Source organism: Medicago sativa, chromosome 8 (genome assembly GCF_051527215.1).
Source record: "Medicago sativa cultivar Bolivia chromosome 8, Bolivia_mono, whole genome shotgun sequence".
NCBI lineage: Eukaryota > Viridiplantae > Streptophyta > Magnoliopsida > Fabales > Fabaceae > Medicago > Medicago sativa.
The window spans coordinates 21,531,750-21,541,806 of NC_140756.1; the positions used below are offsets into that span (position 1 = coordinate 21,531,750).

A 10,057-nucleotide genomic window follows, 5' to 3' on the forward strand; every position below is an offset into this window, starting at 1 on the left:
CGAGAAACTAGAACTGTTTTTGTGAGAAAGAAAAATACTAGTACTATGAATCTAGAATGCCAAGATTAAACTTAAAACATTTGAAAGAAATGGTAATTATTTAAGGGACTTAATTTCTGTTAACTTACAAGAAAAAAAGTGAATTCATCCAACTAACATTTATTTCTTTCATATATGTATGTCTGAATTAATTAATTGCTTTTATATATTCTAATTCTTTCAACAAAAAAATATATTCTAATAGAATTAATTAACCTTAATGCTATTTTTCGAAGAGCAGCACAGCGCAAAATCACCGTTTATTTATGGACTACAAAAGCGAATGTTTGTTCTATAAAAGCTAACTTGTAATTTTTTTAAGAAAGGTATTAACTTTGTGTTGTCGATTTGTCTCCTATTTTTTTTTTTTTTTGAAAAGCCTGTCTCCTAATTTATTATCATTCATCCTTGATAATAAGATCATTTGTGGAATTCCCTCAACAAAAAAAAAAAATCATTTGCCGAATAAAAATTAGACTCGTGCTAACTTGTGTTCTAAAGGCACATGTTAAGTAACTCAAAAATAAAAATATTCTCTTAATACTTGTGAATTCAATTAATTAAAAATTAAATTTATGCACAAATTTCAAAAAAAAAATATCTACAATTGACCTATTAACTTGTGGCTCAAAGGCACAAGTTACCCTATGATCTATATTATAAGTAAATTTTCAAAAAAAAAATTGTTTTTATTTATAAGAAAATGTCACAACTTTTAAGTTGTAGTTATTGATTAAAACACTTTTTTTTACCTTTCATTTAATAGTTCTCTTTTTAATGTTAGTAGGTGTATTTAATATTTCACAATTTTTTATAAGGGTATATTTGTAAAAAATTAAGCGCTTAAAATATTATACACTTTATAATATAGATATGCCAAGTAATTTTTTATTTTATCATGTGACATTTCAAGAGCTTAAAATATTATACACTTTATAATAAAATTATTTAATATTTTTTCAAATAAAAATTAAATTATCATGTTAATGATATTTTAAGATTTTAGTAACGAGTAAAAACAATTACTTGGTCCATGAATATGTAAAAAGTTGTTGGTCTATGAATGTCTCGAAATTAAAAACTTTAATGAATGTTTTTTTATTAGTCATTTTGGTCATCAAATGCGTTTTTAGTTTGTCAATTTATAATTTTCGAATATGTTTTACGTTATTTAATTTGATCTACGAAATTACTAACAAAATAGACACTAAAAATGTGTTTTCAATGTTTATAGGAATTATAGTAACAATTCCTACTACATTCAAATACTAAAATTGAATTATTATGAAGAAAAAGTTCAGTCACTTGATTGGGTAAAGAGAGCCAAAATTAACTAGGGAGAATGGAGTACCACGAAAATGATTAAACTTCCATGATGTAACAAATTAATGTTTGAAACTCCGGTAGAAATATATAATCATATTTGAGAAATGTTAAATTGCGTTCTTAAGACACACAATTTAAAAAGATAAAGATAGAAGTATTTTCTTAAGAACTTGTGTATTCAACGTTGTAAAAGTTTAATAATTTATATTTTCAATACAAGATTTATTTATTATTTCTTTTAATAGTTCCTTAACTTGTGCATTTAGACACAAGTTATAAATAGAAAAAAAATGACAAAATTAAGAACATACAAGAGTGAGACTAATCATAAGCCCAATCATCTATCATCGTGAGTTTATCTCAGTTAGTATAAACAATCTATAATATATGCGAGGTTCGGGGTTCAAACCCAAAAAAAAAAAAAATCATAACCCCAATCATCTCCATTCAATGAGGAATTAAGTTAATTTGGTATTGCAGAATGAATTAAGTTAGCATTTAATTGAAGTAAATGCACACGCTTAATGTGCAAGACTTGTTTATGTAAAAAATTGATTTTTATTTCCCTTTAGTTTTTTTTATACGCTGTCCACATTAAACAATTTTAGCTGGCAGTTTTTTTTATCATCAATGCACATTGATATCTTTGTTACTCGCTCTCAATTCACCACCAAAAAAATCACAAACACCATAAAAATGACGCTGTCCATTTTTCTCAACAATTGTGCTCTCAAAATTTGATTTGCATTTCCCTTTTCTTCTATTGTAGCATAACATTGGTTTTCACTGCATCTGTTTGTATGCAATTATCAATGGCACTCACTAAAAAAAAGGTTAGCAATTATATACCTCATGATATTTCTTTTGACATTCTATCCAAATTGCCCATGAAATCTCTCAAGAGATTTACATGTGTATGTAAATTTTGGGCTAATTTATTTGAAAAACCTCAGTTTATGAGCATTTTCAGGAACAATTTATTACTACCTAAATATGATGATTATCATAATTCACGTCTCCTCCTAAAGAAGACTCCTGCTTTTTCCGAAGACCATGATGATAATAATTATATATTTTTGCTTTCTGGTGAGACATTTGAGAATAGCGTCAAGTTAGATTGGCCACCTCCATTTGAAGAGAACCGGAACCGCGAAGATATTTTTATTGTTGGTTCTGTTGTTCATGGCATAATTTGTCTCTATCAAGGCAATGGAAATGGCAATACCAGTTGGATTGTGCAAAAAATAGTATTGTGGAATCCATATACACAGGAATTCAAAGTCATTCCTAGTGGCTCTTTTGAATCTACAATTCTCAAAGCCTTTCCTCCTGGCTCAGTTTTTGAAGATCTCCCTCTTACACCTACTTTTGTTAACATTCATGGTTTTGGATATGACTCTGTGACAGATGACTACAAGTTGATTCGATATTTTTGTATATGTAACGATGTTTTCAAGCATGGTCCAAATGATCAGACTTTATGGCAGGTTTATAGCCTAAAAAGTAATTATTGGAGGGATCTTCAAGTTGAAATGCCAAATCATTCACGGTATAACGGGTGGCAAGACACTGGTTATTCAGTCAACTTTCATGGGATGTGTCATTGGTGGGGTTACGAAGATTATTTTGGGGATCAAGTGTTGGTATCATTTAACTTGAGTGACGAGAACTTCGTCAAAACACCCTTCCCCTTGAGCCAAGATTATGATAAATTTGCTAAACACTTGGTGGTGTTGAAAGAATCCATTGCTATGATCGAGTATGGAGATCCTCTTTGTTTCTTCATATCAATTTTGGGTGAATTTGGTGTGGCAGACTCATGGACGAGGCTTTTTAGCATTGGACCCCTGCCAGAAGTGGTGGAACCTATTGGAGTTGCGAAGAATGGGGATATATTTTACTTAAATATAAACGAAGAAGTGCAAAGGTTTAATTTGAGTACCGATATGATTGAAAAGGTTGGTGTTAAAGGAAGGCATGAATGTTGTCAAATGGTTATTTATAATGAAAGTCTTCTTCCAATCGGAGGAATACATAGTTAATTGTTTTCCTATGCGTAAAGCTTTATCTAAGAGGTTGAAGATTATGGTTATTAAGAACTAACTACATAGATGAGTGTTTTGATTTATTTATTTTTATAATAAATGGATTGTAAACTTCCCAAGACATATTTTGTTAAATGTCCATCGTTTTATCAAGTAATTGTCTCATGTTTGAGAAACTTTATAGATGATTATAAAAGTGAAAAATCACTGCTTGAACTTAATTGAAGTATGTTTTATTTTTGAAAATGAAGCATATACTCCATACCATGTTTTTGTTCAATACATTTGTTAAGCTTAACTCTTTTGTTTGTGTTACAAATGAATTAGTTATAGTTATAGCTGTCAAACATGTAAATAGTTTCTGGAAGACCTTTTCCTTTGATAGTACCTTAGAACTGAGCAACCAATATAGGCTTGTAACTTACTGCTGCAAACCTAACAATGCAGGTAAAATGAATCAACTCACAATTATAAAGTTGCCTTGTTTATTTTACTTGTTGGATAATTATTACATCTTTTTCAAACCAGTGACCTTTTTTTATAAGCAAATTTTTTATTGAAAGAAAAACTAACACGAGAAATACAAGATGAAGAAAAACAATTTGTTGATCATCTGTAAAACATATATCACAACGTATATATAACAGCCTGAAGGAAAAAACGAATACTTTCATAATGCATCTTCAAAGAACTTTAGAGAGACACATACTTTGAAGTCTCGATCACACTGGACTGATATATAAGTCTCGATCACATACTTTGAAGGCAGGTAAGTGGGTTTAACCACCAATCTGAACAAAAAACAAAATTATTATTTCTACCATCCTAACAAAAATATCACGACCATGACATCCGCTTTTAGCAATTTTTCATTAAAAAGGATGTCGTTGCTTGGTACTCAAATACACCACATCATCCTTAACCAAATTAAATGAGACACTTTCAAGCAAATTAAAATATTACCTTTGCCTTTCACTAGAACCTTGGAATCATCGCCAATGAGACATTGTCACTTAATGATTCATCAAACTCCATGAACATGCTCTTTTTTTCACACATGATTGCTTGCACCAGTGTCCGATCCAAAGGTACCATGAATTTTCTTGGATTCTTTCATCACTTCCACGTGCTAGATTAAACATTGTTTCAAATAAGTGGTGTAGTCTAAAGAAAGTTGTAGAGTGGAAAGTTGTAGAGTGGTGTAGAACTAGATTGGTAGTATGAAAAAATAACATTAAATGTATGTAGTTGAAAGAAGTGTATAGAACTCTCTCTTGAAGTATGTCCAATATTTATTTACTTATTGAATAATTATTTATTTTCAATATTTATTTAATTATTGAATAATTAATGTATCTAACCCATAAATGTGACCAGATACATTAATTATTTAATGTACTTAAAAAGTCATTTTTTACTTATAAATGTGACCGGAGGGAGTACTTTTTAATGTTTTACAGAGTCTCTTTATTTGGAAAATGTCTATAACATTATTGAAAATAATCATTGTGACTTGTGAGTCTTATAAACAAAGAGCAGTTTTTTAATAGTAATAAACTAATTTAGAGACTCAGCGTTGCCCGAGTTAGATATTAAATAAGTTTGTATGAACGAATACACATGTAAGTATATTAATTGAATTTATTTAAATTTACAATTATAATAATATCTTAAAAATAAATATATATGGTGAGATGACTAACTGTGTAATTTACCACAGTTTAGGTTTTTTTTTTTAGAGAAACATGGTTTAGGGTTTGTTATATATAGCCGAGTTTGGATGAAAATTAGGGTAGCCGAGTTTGCATGGAAATTAGGGTATTCTGTTTGTAAACGTATTAAATAAGTGTACAACAACTTGTCAAAAAAAAAGTCTACAGAAACAATAGATATATACAAACGATGACACAACATGATAGGAATGAAAAACTCATCAGTGGGGAGAAATATTAGGGATTGCTACATTTTAGAGGGAATTTGTTGCGTTAAATTGGTGCGCTGCATTTTAGATGGAATTTGTTAGGTTAAATTGCTGCTAACCTAATGCAGCATTTTAGAGGGAAATTATTAGGTTAAGTTGCTGCAGACCTAATAAAATTAATAAATAAGGATTGGTGCGATACATTTTTTTAGTATTAAATAAGTGTACAAAATATTTCCTTCAAAAAAAAAAGTGTACAAAATATTGTCAAAAAAAGAAAGGTATGAAATTTGTGCGATGCGTTTTTTTAGTATTAAATAAGTGTACAAAATATTTGCTTAAAAAAAAGTGTACAAAATATTGTAAAAAAAAAGGCATGAAATTGGTGCGATGCATTTTTTTAGTATTAAATAAGTGTACAAAATATTTCCTTGAAAAAAAAAGTGTAACAAATATTGTAAAAAAAAAAGCATGAAATTGGTGCTATGCATTTTTTTAGTATTAAATAAGTGTACAAAATATTTCCTTAAAACAAAAAAGTGTACCAAATATTGTAAAAAAAAAAAGGAATGAAATTGGTGCGATGCATCCTTTATTATAAAAGCTAGACTTGGTTAGCTAACATGTTGCCCTAATTTGCCGTAATCCCTAGCATTTTTCCCTCATAAACATGCTAATCTAATCTCACCCGTTGATTCGATCTCTATTCTCAAACTCCTCATTTTCTCTCATATAACTTAGTTAATGCTAATTGAAAACTAATAACACACTTTTAATGCAATTGAAAACGAATAACACACTTTTAATGGCAATTGAAAACGTAGTTAATGCCGCTAAACTAATCTCACCCGTTGATTCGATCTCTATTCTCAAACTCCTTATTTTCTCTCATATAACTTAGTTAATGCTAATTGAAAATGAATAACACACTTTTAATGCAATTGAAAACGAATAACACACTTTTAATGCAATTGAAAACGAATAACACACTTTTAATGGCAATTGAAAACGTAGTTAATGCCAATTCTATTAACAACCCCCTACAAACTTTTAAGCCATATCCTCTCTTCATGTTAACTTGAGAAACTTTCAATATTAACGATTGCATACCAATTATCCTCTCCTACCATCATTTTTACGTCAAAACAGTTTAGACTTAAGAATGGACTGTGATGCACAAACTCTCTTAGCCTTGCACTGCTTTAAGGGTACAAATAACACAGCAAAATCTAATCATGTTTCATCTTCTTTCTTGATCTCTTATGTTTTGTTTCATATATATTTTTCAACTTGCACTAATTTCTTTGAATCTTTAATGTTTTTCAGCTCCATTGGATCCAAATCCTATAACTGATTTGGACAAGTTTGTTAACAGATTGCGAGTTCAATATAGAACTATTCGACTTGAGTTCCGTGTAATAGATGTGAGTGCAAGATTACTGATACTGTGTTTTTATAGATGCGACATTTCAAATTAAAAGTTCATTTGATCATTTTTCTCACTTACTAATTTCAGATATATATGTTTTCCAGGGTGCACTTATGTTGCCAAAAACCTTTGTCTCTGATTTTGGTGCATCACTAGGTGATTACGCAACTTTTATCGACCCTAACAACAACCAATTTGAGGTTATGATTGAAAGGATATGTGGTAGCGTGTTTTTTTATTCTCTCCATTTGTCTTTATGATGTAATTTTAAATTAAGCAGTGCAAGGCTATGTGCAATTCTGTTAACAAGCAATGTATATTATTTTGATATTCACATTTACATGCAAGGATGCACGTAAATGGTGTATGCGATTTGAAAGATACACTAAAACTTAAGACTATAGAGATGCATGATTTCTACTTAAAAAAAATATTTCAGTTCCCTCTATATCATAAATGTTGGTGCGCCTGGCATGCTCAAAAATGGGTAGTTATGAGTTTTGAAAGATAGACTAAAACTTAAGGCTATATAGATGCATGATTTCGGCCATAAATCAAAACTATTTCAATTCCCCCTATATCATAATTGTTGGTGCGCCATCCATGCTAAAAAATGGGCTGTTATGAGATTTGAAAGCTAAACTAAAACTTAAGACTATAAAGATGCATGATTTCAGCCCTAAATCAAAACAGACTTTCAATTCCCTCTATGTCATAAATGTTGGTGCGCCTGGTATGCCTAAAAATGGGCTGCCAATAATGATCGAGTAAACACATAAAAGGCAAGTCAACCTGTATGCATTTAAGGAAAACTTACTAACAATATCATTTAATTATTCTTTGTCTGCTTTTAATAGCGTTTAATCATATCAAAACAGATGTGATTAAAGAATTAAGTGATGTTATTGGCAATTTAACACTCATTCAATAATAAAGGATGTCTTTTTATTGAGTCACGTTAATTGTGCAAAATAGGAGTATTGTTACAAAGTCATCTCAATGAATGCATTTGGTGAAGAAAAAAGTAATGATATTTATGGAACTGGATGATATTTCATAAAGAATAAAAGGAAAATTAACACGTAGTTATTGCTAATCGAATGTGTTAAATCTTGACCCGTATGCTCATGATGTTTAACAAGTCAAATTTCAGATATTTATGAAACTTAATCATGTTTCATTGTGAATAAAAGAAACTTATTGCTCATACGAAATAGAAGAGGTTAGTAATGCTAATCGAATAAAAGAAAAAAGTAATGATATTTATGGAACTTAATGATATTTCATGAAGAATAAAAGAAAAATTAGCACGTAGTTTTTGCTAATCGAATTTGAAATTGTCATTCATCCATGTAACAGTCAAATTTCAAATATTAATTAAATTTAATGATATTTCATTGTGAATAAAAGAAACTTATTTCTCATTATTGTTAATAGAAAACAAGGTTTAAAAATACTAATCGTTGATGAGATGGAGAGAACACTAATATGACCTCAAATGTTGTTTATCACGAAGTCTTTCGAAATGTATCTTGATGTTTAATGTTCAAACCTTTTTGTTATGTATGCTACCATTTCATTTTGTTGCTATTGTTGTCTTAGAAGGGAACATATTTTTAAATTGTTATAAAACTTCTATTAACTATATATGTTTACATTTTTGCGACTGATTCGATTAACTTCTACGTGGTATGACCCGTGCGGTAGCACGGGTCAAGAGTCTAGTTTTTTTAGATGGAATTTGTTAGGTTAAATTACTGCTAACCTAATACTGCAAATGAGCGGGAAAATATTAGGTTAAATTGCTGCAAACCTAACAAAATTAATAGATAAGGAGATTTGCACAAATTTATTCATCTAACAACTTTTCATAATATACGTGATTTTTGTAAATTGATCATATAAAAATGGACAAAGAGCACAACTTTAAAACTTTTAGGGAATAGATCGGATGATTTGTTGCCTTATAACCGATGCATATACTTCAATACGAACACGTATAATCTCTGCTAACATCTGTGATGCAAGACATAAATATTGTAGGACTAACTTTTAATTATAGAAGGTAATTTAAGGCCTCTATTGCACGGGCAATTATTTATTTATTTTATTAATAGAAATTTGGGGTTAGTGGACAGAAAATATTTTTTGAATCAAAGAACATTTATAAAGATATTTTGCATTTTGTACCAAAAAAAAAAAAGAAGATATTTTGCATTTACCTACATTCAAAGACATCAATCAGCATGGATCAAAACCGAACTACCACTAGACAAAACTCTTGGAGTTCGTAGTTATTTTTTACTCCATTCGTTTCAAAATGAGTGTCGCTTTAACCAAAAAAAATTGTTTCAAAATGAGTGTCGCTTTCAGTTTCCAATGCAATAATAACTTTTTCTTTTCAATTGTACCCTCCAATTAATACTTTGCACACTACTTCCAAAGTATTACTTTTAAAACTAACCAATAGTTAATAAGGATAATTTGGTAAAATAACCATTCTCTTTCTTTTAATCATTGTATTTCTTAATATGTGTGTAAACACCTAAAACGACACTCATTTTAAAACGGAGGGAGTATTGTATAGGTACATATACCAAAAAATATTATATTTAAGAATCTTTATGGATACAAAATATTAAACAATTATTTTTTAGAATATTTGTTATTAAGTCCAAAAAGAAAAATTTATTTTAGAAACGATCCACTCAACTCAAAAGTTAAAACTTTATAAATCAATTTTCTATATAAATTGTGGGGGTGGGGGGTTGTGGGTGTGGGTGGAGTTGGAGGCGTAGGTTGTTTGCGTGAGAAGAGTAGTTAGTGGGGGATCTTAGGCTTTTACTTCAAAGTGTCACTTTGCAGGTTGACAAGGTGTCAGGGTCGATAGAAGACTTTGGTGGTTGAAAACATCTTTTGTATATACTGTTCGAAGTGCCTATAATTTTTTTACTGTTAATGCTCCTGTTGATGTTGAGGTGTCTGTGGCTCATTTGTGGCTTAAGAAAGTTCCCTTGAAGGTGGTGTTATTTGCTTGACGCCTGTTACGGGATAGGTTGCCTACTAAGGACAACCTTTATCGTCGTAATGTGGTTGGTGTTGATGACCAGCTTTGCGTTGGAGATTGTGGGGAGGTGGAAACATCTTCTCACTTATTTTTACATTGTAATGTTTTTGGGTCTGTTTGGATATTCACATGTGGATTGTTGTTTCTACTGTTATGCCTTGTGATGCATCAAGTCTTTTTTATCAGTTTAACTCCATTGGGGAGCTGCTAAGTCAAGGCGGTTCATCCTT

At 30.1% G+C, this 10,057-nt stretch overlaps 1 protein-coding gene across 1 annotated transcript; it reads left to right on the forward strand.

The window, feature by feature from the left end:
- Positions 1-2,012: 2,012 nt before the first annotated feature.
- On the forward strand, positions 2,013-3,591 carry LOC146897791 (F-box/kelch-repeat protein At3g06240-like). Its single transcript, XM_085734591.1, has one exon. It carries the CDS (start codon positions 2,166-2,168, stop codon positions 3,405-3,407), a length of 1,242 nt encoding a protein of 413 aa, XP_085590717.1. The 5' UTR covers positions 2,013-2,165; the 3' UTR covers positions 3,408-3,591.
- The last annotated feature ends 6,466 nt before the right edge of the window (positions 3,592-10,057 follow it).